This window comes from Aythya fuligula, chromosome 2 (genome assembly GCF_009819795.1).
Source record: "Aythya fuligula isolate bAytFul2 chromosome 2, bAytFul2.pri, whole genome shotgun sequence".
Lineage (NCBI taxonomy): Eukaryota > Metazoa > Chordata > Aves > Anseriformes > Anatidae > Aythya > Aythya fuligula.
This window is the reverse complement of record NC_045560.1, coordinates 114,093,626-114,110,043: the sequence shown is the minus strand read 5'-3', so window position 1 is coordinate 114,110,043 and position 16,418 is coordinate 114,093,626. Positions and strand designations below refer to the sequence as shown.

The 16,418-nt window shown below is 45.2% G+C and overlaps 1 protein-coding gene across 9 annotated transcripts in view; it reads left to right on the top strand.

Annotated features, from left to right (window-relative positions):
• The window catches only part of DTNA (dystrobrevin alpha), a 218,717-nt gene that overhangs the window by 30,590 nt on the left and 171,709 nt on the right, over positions 1-16,418 (top strand). For 8 of the 9 annotated variants that reach the window (XM_032181739.1, XM_032181738.1, XM_032181734.1 and 5 more), the window contains exon 1: positions 13,715-13,974. The exons of the other annotated variant lie outside the window; for it this stretch is intronic. In XM_032181739.1, coding sequence (XP_032037630.1) covers positions 13,958-13,974 — 17 coding nt within the window. In that variant the 5' untranslated portion in view covers positions 13,715-13,957. Of the gene's footprint in view, positions 1-13,714; positions 13,975-16,418 lie in introns of those variants that run through there. 9 annotated transcript variants of the gene reach the window in all.

The following is a 16,418-nucleotide window of genomic DNA, read 5'->3' as shown; positions in this document are numbered from 1 at the left end:
GCTTTATTTTTCATGTTCTCCTTTCCTACAAACAGTTAAGCAAGTTTATAGTTCTGCATAATTTAGCTATACACGTCTTACATTAGACTCATACAGAGGAAATCATGACAAATTATGTAGGAGGAAGATTTCCAGTTATTCAAGGCCTTAAGTGATGAAATTGTATAGAGATTTATATTTTTATTAAGCAAAATTGTGGTATCTCCAGAGCATTTCCATTGCATATGAGCTTGAATATACATGAGAAAATCATTATCAAGGTTATCTACCTGAATTTCCTTTGAAGAAATGGTTATACAGGGTTGGAAAATAACATCTAGCACCCATAGCTCTTAGGAGAGAGAAAAGTAACTCCTGACAGTGTGGAAGGTCATCAAAGCAGACTGCATGTTGTCTGCTGCCAGTGCGAAGGGAGAGGAAAAATATTTTTAAAATAAAGAAAATGGCCAGGGTATCTTCCTCAAGAATTTGGAGCAAGAGAAATCCTCGTTCTGCAGGGTGGTCGCTACTTGTAAACGTGCGTGGTGGCTGCAGGCTGGCCTGGCCCAGCTGCGTGCCCTGTCCTTGCTGCACCAGCCCCATTCTCCAGCTGACTTGTTTTATGATGAAGGCAGAAAGTGTATCAGCCGATGGATTGCAGTCTGGGGTTTTGCAGTCAGCAGTGGTGTGCACTGAATAATTGTCTTTCCTTCCAGACCGATGTACTGAATCAATTTTACGGTGTCCTACCAGTCCCACCGAGCAGGGAGAGGATTCCTTCCAGGCCTCTGCAGGCAAAGAGCTTGTGTGATGGAGCAGAGGTCCATCTATTACCCAGCTCGCCCAACTACAAATAGAGTTGCTTTTCTCGTGGGTACAAAGGTTAATCCAGGGAGGGCTCCTGTATGGTCAGCCATGCCCCAGGACGTCAATGATAATCCTAACAGAAAGGAGCCTTCAGGTACAGAGATGATGCAGGGTCATGTGCTCATTCACTGAGACTTCCAGCTGACTCCGAAAGTAGATCTGTGCTCAGAAATGTGTCTCAGGAGGAACACAGAGCACGTTTTGTTGGTCTGGCCATGAGGTCGAATGTAGCAGCAGTATTTCCTGCACAGTTATGTCTCTGAAGCAACGATGTGGTTTAGAAATTTGGCAGAGAGGGTGGTTGTGCCAAGCACCCTGTGTCCTCGTTGTCCTTTGTGCAACTGGTAAGCTGAGACAAGCAGTTCTCAGTATGTTGGAGATTTGTATCTTATTTTCCAAGGCTGTGTGTAGGGTGCTGTGGAAATGAAGTATTTTTAACACTTTGCAGCCAGGAAGGGCTTGGCATCATCACCAGGTAGTTTCAGTTCCTCCACAATGCAAGGCAAGATGTCCCTGCAGGCACGTGGGGGAGGGAGCATGGAGCTGGTTTCATCAATCATCAGTCCAGTCCAAACCAGAGGGGTGGGTGTACGTCTTTCAGCACAAGGCAGGCTTTTATACCCCCGGTATCTTTAAAAAGTCTTCATGTCTGCCTCCTTCATGCCTCTGTGTTCTTACTTCAGTCTCTTTCAGTAGCTCGATTCCATTCCCAGAGGCCTGAAATGAATAAATCCAAACATGCTCTATTTCGGCTTATACCCCATGGACAGCATTGCCGATGTGGCATTTCAGAGACTGAGGGAAGTGAGCCACATTTGCTCATGGAAAGAAAAAAAAAAAGATAGAGAAAGAAAGAACTGCAGCAAGAGAATGACGTAAGGTTTATCCTGCAGGTTCACCTCGGGTTACAACCGGATCTAATTCAGCATGCTCTTGTCAGTACGGCTTAGTTCATTGGAACCAAGAAATACAGTTCAATTCTGCATGCAGCTAACTCCCACATAAAGCATCAAAACCTTTCCAATCTAAATTTTTATTGCGTTTTTTTTTTTTTTTTTCTTCACTTGAAGAACTGTTGGGCCTGAATAATGTGGGTTTATTTATCTGTCTGGTACCGAGTGAAAGTAATTTCATGAATTTGATTAAAGAACCGTCTCCAAGTAAAGGGGAGAATCGCGCATTTAAAGGAGATGTTCCCACCCAGCAGCTGCTAATGAGGTCACACAGGAGAACATTGCTGATCGGGGCCTCTGCACCTCCCCGGGGCACATTTCCTCACCGGGAGAAAGTCCCAGTCCGCAGTCGTAATCTAGAGCAGGGTTTGAGGTAGCTCTTACAGCCAGTGATGTGCTGAACTGTTTCTTTGTTTTCATCTCGGTGCGCTCTGAGAAATGGCCTGCATGCATTTCACAGCAGTGAGGGTTTTTTTATGTTCTTCTGTAACAATTCCACAGATTTCTTCCGTGTCACAGTGTAGTGGCAAGCTTCATCAAAGGGCAGCCCCTGCAACTCCTGGAACTGCAAATGATCTTCGCTGCAGACCACGAGTCAAGTTTGTGTGGCATGTCAAGCAGCTCAGAGAAGTGAAATAATGCATCTTGGCCCAAATCTAGGGCAAAGTGTTTTTACACACCAAAGGAAGTAGAGTTGATGTATGCTTGCTGCCTTCATCTTCAAGTGCTGCTAGCTACTGGCAGTCAGAGCAAAAAAATGTATTAGAAAGCAAAGGTTTATGGTGCAGTCCCAAGGCAGTAATCTTTTTTTTCTTAAACGGAAGTTTTATACAGAAATCTCTTGATTGAACTTTAGTGTTAACCAAACATTGCTGTGCTGGATCTGACCCAGTACATTGTCCCTGGCAGTGTGCAGGAACTGGCCAGTGGCTAGCTATGAGATAATGTGACAAAGGGGGTATTTGCTTCTTAATCCCTGGCATTTAATCATTGCTTGTGTCAGGAAGTATAAATGTTTGTCTTCTGTTGCTTAAAGAAAGCAAGGTTCATTAAGGATTATATTCTTTCTTTTTAAAACAAATGAGTTTCTAATGGGAACGTGCAAGAATTCATTAACAATCTAATGAATATTCTTAATAGTTCTTTTTGGTCCCAATTATATTATACGGCAGACAGCTCCACAGGGTAAACTGTACTTTAGGTTTAAAAAGGTAGAACAGACTTTTCATTACTCTCTTTTAAATTTGCCTTTCAGTTTTAACCTTCCTGTTTAACTTTTCCTCTCTATCTCAGTAATTAGTTTGTCTCTGGGCTTCAGTCTATTCTTTTTCTTCTATTATGAGGAAGCAAATAAGAATGGTTCGTTTTCCTTCTTTGTGCTATTTATAATTTTTATGCGGCTATCCTACATCTATCCTGCCTCTCCTCATTTACCGCCTCTCAAACAAAAATCACTCTTTCCCCACAGAGCTGATTTTTGAAGACTCCTGGTCCTTGCTGACCCCTGCACCCGGCCCCTTTCTGTGGCAGCTTTTCCTCAGCCCTGTGGCTGGCACTGGCGGTTGCAGCCTTGATGCCAGCTTTACGCTTGTTTCCTTTTGTTTCCCTGGTCAAAGAGGGTTTCTGCACCTTGCCTTGAGTTTTGAGCCCTATGCCTGACATTGCCATGTCTTCAGGAGTGACGAGGTGGCATCTCCAGGCTGCTGTCACCAGGCTGAGATCACACAGCTGTCCTGTCTCCGTGATGGATTTGTCTAACTCTCTCCAACTCGAGCTGACTTTGATCCCATGTAATGAAAAGCCTTAAAATAGAAAGCGGAAGGGAACAGAGAGGAGCTTTAATTATTTACTGGCGAGGTAGAATCCATACCTTTTGTAAAGAGACTTCTTTTGTTGTTTTTTGGTCTATTCAGTTTTCATTAAGCCAAATTTAAGTCTTTGTGCTCAGCATTGATTCAGATTCTAGGGCTGATTAAAGAGGCTTTTGAAGGAAGCTGTGCTTTTTCTTGTTTTACCTAGTTAATTTTTCCGTTTACTAAATGGAATAAAAATACTCCATAAGCAATTTTCATTAATTTAGTTGCAGTAGTGCTGGGAGGTCCTGGCTCAACATCTTAGTTGCTCGAAGCACCCGGTAATGTGGCACCCACCATGAAGAGATTAAATAGACCAAACAGGTAAGGTGCAGGCAAGTGATGACCACAGTTCTCAGAATGGAGGCCAGGGAAAGCTTCCCAAATTCACAGAGCCAAGAATTGCTGCAGGCCTCCCAGTGCAGCTCCCCGGTGCTTGGCCCACGCCGGCCATGCCGTGTTCGTCCCTCAGGTGCTGCCTGAGCAGCACGGGCCGCGTGTGCGTGGTCATTTCTGGGAGGTGGGCACCCAGAGGCCACCCACATTTCAGAGTGGTGTTCCCAGTTGCAAAAGCAGTCCTCATCAGCCTAAACATTTTGATATCATGCCTTTGCCCTCTTCTGAAAGCAGTGGAGATGTCCTCTCACTCATTGCGCAGGGAGAGTTAATACAGTGGGTGATCAACAAGATGATGAAGGGCCTGCAGCACCTTTCCTTGTGAGGAGAGGCTGGGAGAGCTGGGACTGCTCAGCCTGGAGAAGAGGAGGCTCAGGGGGGATCTGTAAATACCTGAAGGGATGGAGCAGAGAGGATAGAGCCAGGCTCTGTTCAGTGGTGCCCAGTGCCAGGGCAAGAGGCCATGGGCACAAACTGGCCCACAGGAGGCTTCTTCTGAACACCAGGCAGCACTGGTTTATGTGTGGGTGATGGGGCATGATACTAGTTGCCCAGAGAGGCTGTGGATCTCCTCCTTGGAGACCTTCAAAAGCCACCAGGACATGGGCCTGGGCACCCTGCTCTGGGTGGCCATGACTGAGCAGGGGGGTGGATCAGATGGCCTCCAGAGGTGCCTTCCAGCCTTAACCTTTATGAGAAGTCAGAGGAACCAACTGACTTAGGGAGAGGGCAAGGAAACTCTTTCCAAGCACCACAAACATCCATGAGGGCAATAAGAGAAAACCAGAAACTGTGGGCTAAACTGGAAACTAAAAGCGTCTGAGTGTAGCTCAGGGGTCCTTTTTATTTTTAGGCCCAATTTGTAATCTTTCGCTGCAATGGGTGGGACTTAAACTTAGATTTAGTGACCTGGACAAAATGCACTGCCTTCTGAATTGGTCTGTTTTTCACCATCCTCTGAGGCCCACAGCACTGCAGGTGGGTGGTGGAGATGGTCTGACCTTGCCTGGGTGAGCACCTTGCCCTGGCAGGGTGTGCAGAAGGCTGCCAGGTGCCATCCCAAAGCCTTCCTCTTCTCTTTGGGACCAGACACTACCTCCTGAGGGCACGAGCTCCCAGCAGGGTGAGAGGGGGCAGGGGAGATGGGCTTTGGTGCTCCCCTTCCTTGCACTGCTGCATTTAAAGCCAGAAGCAGCCTTGCAATTCCTGAGCAAAAAGCTTACTTGGTTTGTTTGGGAAGTTAGCATCTTCATATTATGCGTGGCACCTATCAACATCGCTGTGTCCACAGCTCCTTCACAGAAATAGACAGCAATGTGAAATATAGTGAAGGTTCAGAGAAACGTCCTTGCTTTATCCTCACCGTCTTGATGCCATTAGCAAACTACTGTACATAGGGGAAAACATGTCTTTAATAGTCCTGTCTCAGCTGCTGTTAATTTGATTTCCCTCAGGTATTCAGTGTTGAGTCGCAAAGTCCCGGAGCAAGACTTTCTGTAACAAGCAGTACAAATAATTTACGCTGTAATGTCTGAGGTTCTTAGATAAAGCATGTGCTATTCCAAACAAAGCAAAATGAAAAATATCTTTTATTTGGGGATAAACAAAATGAATTCAGAGAGGGGAGAAAGAGCTGTAAAAATGAGGATGTTTATTCAAAGCAGCTTTGTGGTATCTGACAGCAAATAGATTATGTCCAGACCTGTGCTTAGTTTCTACGCATACACAATGTATATTTATGTGTGGGCTGTTTGTCATGATGCATCACAGGGCCATGTTAAAATAATTTGTATGTATTCTTGGATTATTACAGACAAAATATTTTTTCAATCTTATCACTTTTCCTGTGGAAGTTGTTAGTTTAGTTTATGCTTTCAGCTCCATTCCAGCTGTAAATGTAGAGAGTAGTTCCTCTTTGATGTGAACTGAGCAAGTGTGAATTAGGCACATCATTGTGTCCCTCTTGAGACCAAACTGTGTTTGTTTGCATTATGTAAATTTGGAGTAGTGCAACTGAAAAGAATGGATTCTACCCCGAATTGTCATTTCCCCTCCCTTTGCTAGAGCCTCTCATTTAAAGGTGGGATTTTCCAGTAGGACTTTATTGTTGTAGCATTGGTTCAACTGCTATGGTAGTATTGCTGGGCTTGCACAGCTTTGCAAAAACTAAAATTGAAGCATTTGAAGAAGAATTAGGTCATGACCAAGTGCGTTTGAAAATGCCATGCTAATTATTCACAACTTTAAAATTACTGAATGAGTTTTTTTCAAGTTTGCTCTGTTCCATAGATCCCATTGACATTTAAATGTAATTCACTTTATCACCATGTTATATCGTAAAATCCAGTTTCTGGTGTTTTCATTAGCTGGAAGATGTTCTGTAATACAAAAGGAAATCATTCTTCGGGCTTGGAGAAAAAGGGAATGCAGTTACTCTGTTAACACTGCCTTTCTAGAATTCATTAATTATTATTTTTTTTTAATCTCATACTCGTGTTAGGAAGGTTTGGGGTTTTATTTTTAGTAATCGTTGTGTAAAGTTCCTGAAATTCTCCAGAAGGTTTAAGATGAGTATCTGATTGGACTTTCAAAGTCGCCAAATCCTAAATGCTGCATTCCAGCCTTTCAGCCTTTAATCGTCTCCTTTCATATGGAAAGCGTATGCTTTTCCTGAAGGTGCTGATTCCTCTAATCATCCCTTCCTGTTCTGATGAGTTTGCACCTTCTCAGAGAAAAGTGCTTGAGAGTGATTTCTTCCTCTGAGATAGTCTCTACTCTGGTTTGGATTTCCATAAATCAGAGCTAGAAGGGAAGTTTGCAGTAAATGAAATATTGCTCTGAAGATTGGAAAAAGCACGCTGTAATGTCTGAGCGTTTGGAAATACGTATTTTTCTTGGGGTACCAGTTTTCACTGTATTCGGAGAAGGGCTTTCATGGCAGCTGCAAATGTCTCTTGTGGGTGGTAGCCAGTGCTGCCAGTTTTCCAACCCTCAGGAATAGCGTGCACAGGGAGATTATTGACTGAAGTGATGTTCAGCTGGTCGTGGGTTAAAAAAGTTCTTTCTCCGACAATCACATTGCTAATTCCCAACTGATTAATTGACTGCATTTCTATAAGCCGTATTCCCTCTTTCCCCTCTTTCGCTTATGCTTCATCTTGTTAAATTCAGTGTGACATTAACATGACTCACAAATCGGGTGTTTTTTTGTTTTTTTTTCCCCCCGTTTGATGTCTGCGAGCAGCCAGGGTATGCGAGGCATTTACTGCCGGCATTGCATAACTCCTCGTTTGGCTGCCGTGAGCAACCCAACCGTGCCCGGGGAGTTTCATGCGCCTTTCTCTGCAGGCTGAGCCGCGCAGCTGATCGTGACACCCATCCCTCTCGTAAGATGAGCTCATAGTCTAAATCTGGGTTACAAAGCGGGAAGACCGTGCTGGAGGAGAGGCGTTGCTTTCCCGTGCTCCCCGAGCTCTTCTGGAAGCGGAAGGATAGCACCTCTCCCAGCAGGTACAGGGCAAAAAAAAAAAAAAAAAAGATCGGATGCGCTAAAAAAAGATCCACGTCACGCCGTCTCCCGAGCGTGGTGGTCATTTCTTCCTCGTCAGCCGCGGCTTTGCCCCTTCCTCAGGTCTGCCTGGGTCTGTGCTGCGAGCAGATTGCTCGCCGAAAGCTGCCATCCCTCATCCCAGCCTCTCCGGCTGACATTTGGGATTTCTCCACAGGATGGGTACAGCAGAGGGAGCAGTAGGACAAGCTTCTTCCAGGCTGTCTCACCCTGCCTGCTCTCTCCCAGCTGGGGCCCCCGGGGATGCTCAGCAGCATCCTTTTCTGTCCCTACTCCCAGCAGGACCGAGACCCAGTCCGAGGGGCGCAGGGATGCCACCGGGTCCAGAGGCAGGCAGCAGGAGATGGCTTTGTGGCTGAGACACCCACCACAGCCTCTGCAGAGCCCTGATGCACTTCACAGGGCAAGGCTTTTTGTGTAATTTTGTGTAACTAGTGCTTTTATGTAACTGATCTGATGAGATTTCTGCCATTGCCCTATATATTAATGCTCCAATAGTCATTACCAGTTCTGAGACTTTTAGCCTTCCTTCCATGTTCCTGCTATGTTGTTGTTTTTTCTACCAAAAAAAAAAAAAAAAAATATCTGTTTCCCCTTTTTCCCAAGGTTTTTGTCTGAAGGGTTGAATATAGTGAGCCTCATGGTTTCATTTTAGAGCAGGAAGGATTTTTGGCAGAATATGTGGGGTGGGTGAAAGAGGGTTGTTCCTGTGGTGGGCTAAACTGAACAGAGAAGGTGTTTCATAGATTATCCTCTCCAGTCCTGAGAAAAGTGTGTGTCCCTTCGGTCACATGCGTGTCTGCCTGCACACGCCCTTCAGATGTTGGCCAAATTTCTCGAAAGGCCTGTGGTTGTCTGTCCAGGCAAGTAGGAATACCTAACGTTTGTGGCATCTTTATGAAGAACGTAGTGGAAGTCTTCTTTCAGCGCAGAACATAGCACTGCAATGAAACCAAGGTACTGGGATGAGAGAGGATAACGGAGCCATTTCCTTAATGACAATATTCCATTCATTTGATAAACGCATTGAAGGAGAAGGTTGTGACAAGGCGAATTTCAGTGTTGTGATCTTTACTTTCACAAGTGTTTCAGGCACTGGGTGCCGTGAGCTCTCTTACTGAGCAGTTGTCACTGCCTTCTGCATACTGGGTCAGAGCAGACACGAAGCCTTCAAAGCTGTAGCAGGTTCTTACTGACGAGGAGCCGATGAGGCCCAAACGCCGGAGTGAATCTTTGTAACTGGCATACAGGTTTTTTGGTTGTTTTATTTCACTCCTTAGTTTGGCTTTGTAAGGAAACACAGTCATGATGTTTGTGTCTCTCACGCTTCAGGTTGCAGTCAGTGGTTTTGAACTCATTAGACACCTTCTGCTGAATTTTGCATGGCAGAAGAAGTCTCAACTGTACTGATTCTCCTTTACTCTTATCACCTGTCTGCTGCTTTTTCCCCAGACAGCGAGAAAGTATGGTCAGAAGTAGATGATCTTTAAGGAGCTAGACGATCTTTAAGGTCCCTTCTGGCTCAAACTATTCTATGTAAGGGAGTCTGAAAGTGAACAGGACTGCAGATTAGGGCAGCAGCTGAAAGAAGGAGCTATGGAGGCCTGGGGACATTCAAAGGATCCTTGTGGAGATGGTGGCACAGGTTGGTTGTGTGGCTGATGTGAAGAAGCTGAAGGGAGACATGGGCAGCGCTCAAGACCTGAGGGGTGGGAGTGGTTGTGGGAGTTTACAGGAAATGGGGACTGCTGTCATTGGGAACAGTAAATAACAAAGGATCATAAATCCTTGGGAAAACGATCCTCATTAACTGCACTGCTCACCAAGCAACTTTAATGAAATACAGCTGTCACTTCAAACCAAGTTTCAAGTTCAGCGTTTTCAGGCATGGAACCAATAATGGATGATACAGCCTTTTTATTTATCCAGGAGCACCGTCAGGCCACGAAGGACTTTTCCAAGGGTCAGTGCTGTGTGGGAGTAGCTTTACCTGTCTTCTTAAATTTTTTTTAAAGATAAATATTTTTCCTTTCAGTGTAGTAAAATCAATCACTTTACCTACAACATCTTACAGCCTTTTTAGGTTCTTTTGATTTTATTAAATCTCAGAGATCTTTGGTTTTTTACGAAGCTGGGAGATCTTTGTTTTACTATCAGATTGGACATCTACCAAGAAGAGTAGTCTTTTTACTGTATTTAGTGTTTGGACTGAAGATAAATGGAAGCCGCATTATTCTGGTTGTCCTCTTTGGTATTTTTCAAGTAAACTGAATGTCAGTGCATCTGGTAAGTAATGGTTTTATTTTGCAGAGACAAGGCAACTGCACAGGGTTTGTCAGAAGTTGCCTAATTCTTCTTAGTTAATGTTCATAATTTGTTCTTGTGTAGATAAGTAAAGTCAAAGCCTTTATGTCCCAACTCTTGTGAGATGCTCATGTATGGTGATAAACACTAGTTTAAAGCACAAGCTTGTCCAAAAAACGCCCACGAACTGTCAATACCAGACATAGCAAAAAGGGGAGAAGCATTCAAAAGTAAATCACAGATTTTTTTTCTTTATTCAGTAAAATGGATTAACTGAAAATATGATTCGTTCCTGGAGCTTAGACGTAGAACCGTGGACATTCTCCTTCTTCAACGTAGCTTCAGTCACAGAAGTGCAGACGTTAAAAACAGAAAAGCCAGCACAGGGAATCCTCTGTTGCTGCAAAACTGAGCAACTCGTGGGGCAGCTCGTGGCCAAACGCTGCCTGTTGGAGCCCACTGGAGAGGGCTCCTGGGGCAGCCAAGCCGTGGAGTAACCAGGGCTGGAGGCAGCCCGGGGGTGGTGGAGTCGATGAATAATGCTGAAAAAGTCAGCGTGTTCGAGGCACCGTGACACACAGGGCCTGCATTCCTGTCACGTAATGGTAGTCCTCTACGCAGAGCTCTTACTTTTGGGCAAACCCTGAAAATCAGCAGCAGGGGTTAATGAGATGATCCTACGAGCAGGAGCTACTCTGAGTAAGGCTTAGAAGGACCGGGCCTGTCGGGTGAAAAACGTTGCTTGTCCCAGTAAGTCCAAATCTCACGGCTGTCACGAGAAATGAACCCAAGACGCTGACAGACTAGTGAAGACCGAGAGCAAATTTTGTGCATGTTAAAAATAGCTGAATGTGAAGGGACAGAGCATGCCTCCCAGGCGCAGGGCTAAATCGGGGATGGCAGGAAGTCACACGGCTCCAGACATGTCACCCACCTGCACTCGTCGCTGGCACCACATCCCTCCCTGCTCTGCGCCCTGCTCCACACGCAGCCCCCACACCTCCACAGGAGCTTGTGGTTAGTTTGCATTCCTACATCTCAGATCCAATACCACAGTGCTCTCTGCCCCGTTGTGTTTGGTGATGTTTTTAAGCAACAGGCCCTGCTGAGAGGGAAGGAGCAGCAGTCTCTCTCCCAACCTTGGGACCTCTCTCCCAGCTGTACGCTCTACTGGGCTCGACTGGTTGCTGTCTTCAGCTCCACTGTGTTAGGCACTGCTGTTCTTCTTCGTCTGAGGAAACTGGACACCCATCTTCTCCTCTAGCTTACGTGACACAGTTTGGGGACGTGCGACCTCTCTGTCCCATTCATGGAAATAGGATCTTGGTGTCCATATTGACATCCAAGTCTTCCCTGTAATTTCAAGCACCCCATTTTCAAAGCGTCACCCCCACATACTGTTAAGTGTATAATTAACTTCTTAAGAGACGTGGGAAAGAAACACTTAGTGTTCTTTTAGAGGATCCAAAACCCAACCTCTTTTTACCCTAGTAAAGGAAACTTTTACATAGTAAAGGAAATACAAAAGCTCAGATAAAACTGTGGGCATGCTTTTGAGGATTTCCTTGCCATTGTTCTTCCCCATACTTAAGCACTCTCTGGGGTAGGCTGGAGTCTGAAAACAGCTCAGAGTTAATCCTTCACCTCACTTCTGATCCATCACATTGGTCCATCACGCTTTCTTCCGTGGGGAGCTGCTTTCCTCTTTGCTTATCTGGGTAATGAAAAGCTGCTCAGCCACAAAAGCACGACTTCTCTTTGTTCCTTCTCTTTTGTCTCTCTGAGCATCTAAAGCCCTGTGCTCCTTAAGACCTAATGTTAACTCTGCTTCTGATGGTTATCTGCCCTTCTAGCCTGACACCCTTATGAAACAATTGAAAAACGCCAGTGTGAGGTGTGATGCCATTACACTGCTCGGAGTTGCTCCATTTGAATGGGAGACCCTGGGGTCTGGGACTTTCTCTGGTGTGAGATTTGTAAGCCGCAGTGGTAGACGTGGCTCTATTGGAAAGCAGGGCTAGGCAGCCTTCCTGCAATTCACTGCAACTCCTGAAAACGAATAATGGGCACATTCCCTGAATCATGGTATCAGCAACTCACGGTTTCAGGACCCGAGGCAGAGGAGAAGTTGAGCGACTGCCTTAATGTCTGGCATGATGTCCCTGGCATGTTTTTCACTTGCTGGAGTTTTTAAAGCTCTCTGTGAGGCACGCATTAAACATACTGAGGTCTGTATTTGCTAATAGCAACAAAGGTTAGCGACTCCAAATAAATCTTTCAGCTTTTCAGGAGTCATCTTGTCAGCTGGTTTATTCTTTAATATTTATATGTTTCTGGCAACTTTTCCAGGTGTGTGAACTTTAGCTGACTCCAAGTAAAGAGGAGATTGCCTTTGGGCCTGTGGGACTGACCATGACGGTGGCTGTTTTTATCCAGTGTTGTCTCCTACAGCAGCAGCATGAACAGTAGCTCGCCAGAGATGAAGTGCAGGCTTACTTCTTTTACACTAATGTACAGCCCTCAGGATTATTCTTTTACTGCTCTTTCAGCCTTTCCAAGTTTGATTTTTTTTTTTTTTTTGTTAGCCTGGATTAAATGTATGATGAGTTTTATTACTAAACCAGCCTGGCCTTGCAATACTGTAAAACAAAGCCTTTTACCATGTCTTCTGTTTGAACTGGTGAGATTGTAAATTGATATTTTCCAGTTTCAGCCAGAAGTGTTCAATAATTCATATGTTTTACATACAGTCTTGTGGCTCGTTCTGTTCGCACCAGTCTTTAAGATAAGGAAAACCTTATCTGGCAAGCAGTATTTGGCTGAATGCACGTTTACAGATTAAAAACTAGGAGCTTCAAAAGGCTGATATTAAGAGCCAGGGGTTAGTGTCAACCCTAGTGACTCCTGAAGTCACTGCTAGTAGTACCGGGTTATGTGGAAGGACTTTTTTGCTCACTTCAGTCTCCTAAGTGCTGCCAATAGTTAGTCTGGTTATTTCAGAGTCTGACTGCTGAACAAAATTGCAATGTATTGTTATTGTAAAGAGACACAAATTAACCACAAGTGAAAGTTTGGAGGCTTTTTGTTTGAGATCAGGTACAATCTTTCTTATTTTTCTGCTCAGTTCTTCAGTAGAGATCTCTGTACGGGCAGAGGTGCTGTAAGCATCCAAAGATGAATCTCTGCAGCAGCTGCTATGGCAGAGGGTGAAACACAGCTCTGTGCCTTCCTCTCCCCAGCCCTCACTGCCCTCAAGCTGGTGGCATTTGTGGTCATCTCTGGGAAATGCCTTGCTGTGCTCCTATTTCTTACTGTGATTTAATCAGCGACTGCAGGTTTCAAACCCAGAGACTTCATACCAGATTTGGCACGAGCAATAATTTCAGGCCCCTCTGTTCCAAACGTAAGCAGACAGTGCCACTTACCACTTTTATCCCAACGTGCTGCGATAGCATGTTTTGAAACAGCTTTGCAGGAAGGACTGGATTGTTTCAGCGTCTTCGCGCAGGCTACGTGAGCCTCCGAAACGGAGCGGGGAACGTGGTGGAAGCGCCAGTTTGGTGGCAGTGCGTGTGAGCTGCTTGCTGAGAGGGAGGAGGGGGGATTTTATTGGAGTGAAGTGTGTGCTGTGCTGTGCTGTGCTGTATTTCGGGGGGTATGTGTTGTGTTTGGGGGTGAGGTGGGGATGACTGTCAGGCTTGGGGAGAGGGAGGGAGGGAGGGAAGGACGGGAAGGGAGGGAGCAAGCAGGGAGGCAGAGGGAGGGAGGGGGTCTGGGTGCCTGTGATTGGTACAAGCTCCGCAAAGGCATCTGCCAGCAGGACTTCAGAGGAATGCGAAACCAAATCATTTACAAGTTAAAGATAGACGCAGAAAACACGGCATCCTGAGCCAGGGTTTAAATTCATCCCTCTCCGCCTGGCTCCTCGCAAAGCTCTGGTTGTCAGCTTCCCTCTGCCTCCTCTCAAGACTTAAATATTCCCGTAAAAATCACATAATTCTGGATTCCTTGGAATTACTGAGGTGGCCAAAGAGATCATGGTGCATACCATAGGGTAAGTAGGAAGCTTGCCTTTTTGCCATTTGCTGCCGCGGGGTCTCTGTGCTTGCCTCGTGTTCTCAGAGCTCTCAGCACTTCCTTTAAGGTAGATTTTTAAGTAATGCTTTGCCCTGTGATTTATTTTCCCCTCTTTTCCCGTTGTGGATTATTTGAACTTTATTCCTCAGCGAAGTGTTAACTCGCAAGGTTTCTTGTCTTGGCGTGCCGAGGGAGTCTTGGGCTTTAATAACCTTCCCGTTACAGTTCTGGGTGCTCTTTGCCTGTCAGCTCAATTTTATCACAACCCTTTGCTCTTCGTGAGTGAGATATGCGTGAAATGCTGCTCATTATCACAAAGCTGAGAAGCAGGTTGCTTTCAGCATTACAGAGGATATAATCAGTATTTGTTTGCTTTTTTCACCATGGTTTCACTCATTTGCTATTTCCTTACGTGTGAGTTTGATCACAACACAGGGCTAATTAAATGTAACTTTTCTGTTTGTTTGTTCCCAAAGAGTGCTTTTACTGGGCTTTCAAACTTTTTATATTTTTTCCATTTTGGCCTTTATGTTTTCTCTCAACAAAGTATTTCCAGTGGTAATTAAAAAATGTACATGTTCCCCTGGTAGTAATTACTGGAGATGTGAGTTTATGAGCAAGAAGATTTAAGCTCTCATATTCTTTCTAAACTTACCAAAAGTAATTTCAGTATCTAGCAGATTCATCGCCGCATTGATCAATAGTATTTTCAGGGTATTTCCCAAACATTTCTGGTGAAGTTGTGGTGTTCCTTTGACCAAAAGGGTTTATTAAATATCAGCAACTCGGTGGGAAGCCGGCTGTAAAATTTGTTGCATAGCAGGAACTGATACTGTGAGAGTTGCCTCTAAACCCACGATGTGAGGATTGCCAAAATGGCAGCATCACTTTTATCGCACATTTTGGGTACACGTGTTGCACGCTCGTAGCAGAGGAGCTCCGAGCCCTGGTGCCGGTGGCCTCGGTGGCCGTTCGCCCAAACATGCCCCGAATTCCTGACGTGTTACTGCTGCCCGTGGCAGCCCTGGGAAGCGGGCGCTGCCAGCGGGTTGCTGGAACACCGAACATTTTTGGCTATAGATATGGGTGGCAAAGAGACTCGTCCGATGTCCATCTGTGCCTTGCTAAATATGAGCAACGGAATGAGCTGAAATAGAAACGTTTCCTTGGTTTGAAGGAAAGATGCTGGATCTGGTACATTTCATGGGCTTTATTCCATTTGATCGAGTCCATGCTTGTTGGTCAGCTCTCCGGAGTTTTGTAAAAAATCTGGGTTCATTTGGGTGAGCAGATCTGCCGTGAGTTGTTTTCTGAGTGGTAGAATCTAGGGGATGAAGGAGAGGCAGATGCAGAACTTTTAACATCAATGTGAAGAGCAATTGCGGGAGTATTTAAGCCATTTAAGCCACTTCTCCGATAGCTGATAACAGTTGGGTGTTCTCTTAACCAGTTCAGGCTAGCTAAACACTTCTGTCCTGTGCTAAATTTCCAGGCCAACTGGTTCCTAAATTAAGGTATCACTGTAATTATTTGTTTTGGTATCGAAGCGGAAGAAGTTTGAGACAAAATATGTGAGGATGAGTTAAAAATCACAGCGGGGCTTAGCAGAGCTGTGGTTGTTTCTGGCTCGTGCACTGGATTCCTGTGCAGCTTCGGGCAAGCTGAGTTTTCTGAGCCCCTGCCGAACGGAAGGGGGTGGGAACACCTTCCTTACTCCTCTGTGTTACGGATGTGGATAGCAGGTCCTCGGGACAGGCATCGCCTCTGCACAGTACAACAGGCGTCTGTTTTCAGACGGCATCCCCCTCCCCAGGGCTACAGCAGGAGGAGGGGGCGGGGGAAAGAGGAATTCACAGATTTGGAAGCGGTTTCACAACACCTTTTATAAGCTTCCTAAACCGAAAAAGAAAAATAGGCTGACATTCAGAGGTGAGCAGAAAATAGAATTAATGTTCCATGGGAAATTCCTGAGTCAGTTCAAAATTAAATTGCATTTCCCTACCGCAGTTTATTGCTTTTCCAGAAGCGTTGGTTCAGGAGCATGATGTTCCCATTTCATTATCTGAGACCCTTCTCCCATAATTAAATGTCCAGGAGGCACCAGAGAGCTTTGTCAGAGGGAAACCTGCTTTGTATTGTGGGAAGAGAAGCCACCAGAAAAAAATAAATAAAAAAGAAGAAAAAAATAGTTCCTGGAAAGGAGTGGGCATCTCACCCAGGAGCGGGCATTCCCAGAATAAGGGGCTGCTTTGCGATGTTGGGTTGGCTTTAAAGAATATGTTCTGGTGTACCAAGCCCACCTGAAATGGCATCTTTCAGTCTGATGGAAATGGAAAATCTTCAATAAACTGGTATTTTCCTGTAGAAAATGTTGGTGTATTTGATACAGTCTATATACTATTATAGCGTTGTGGTGTTTTT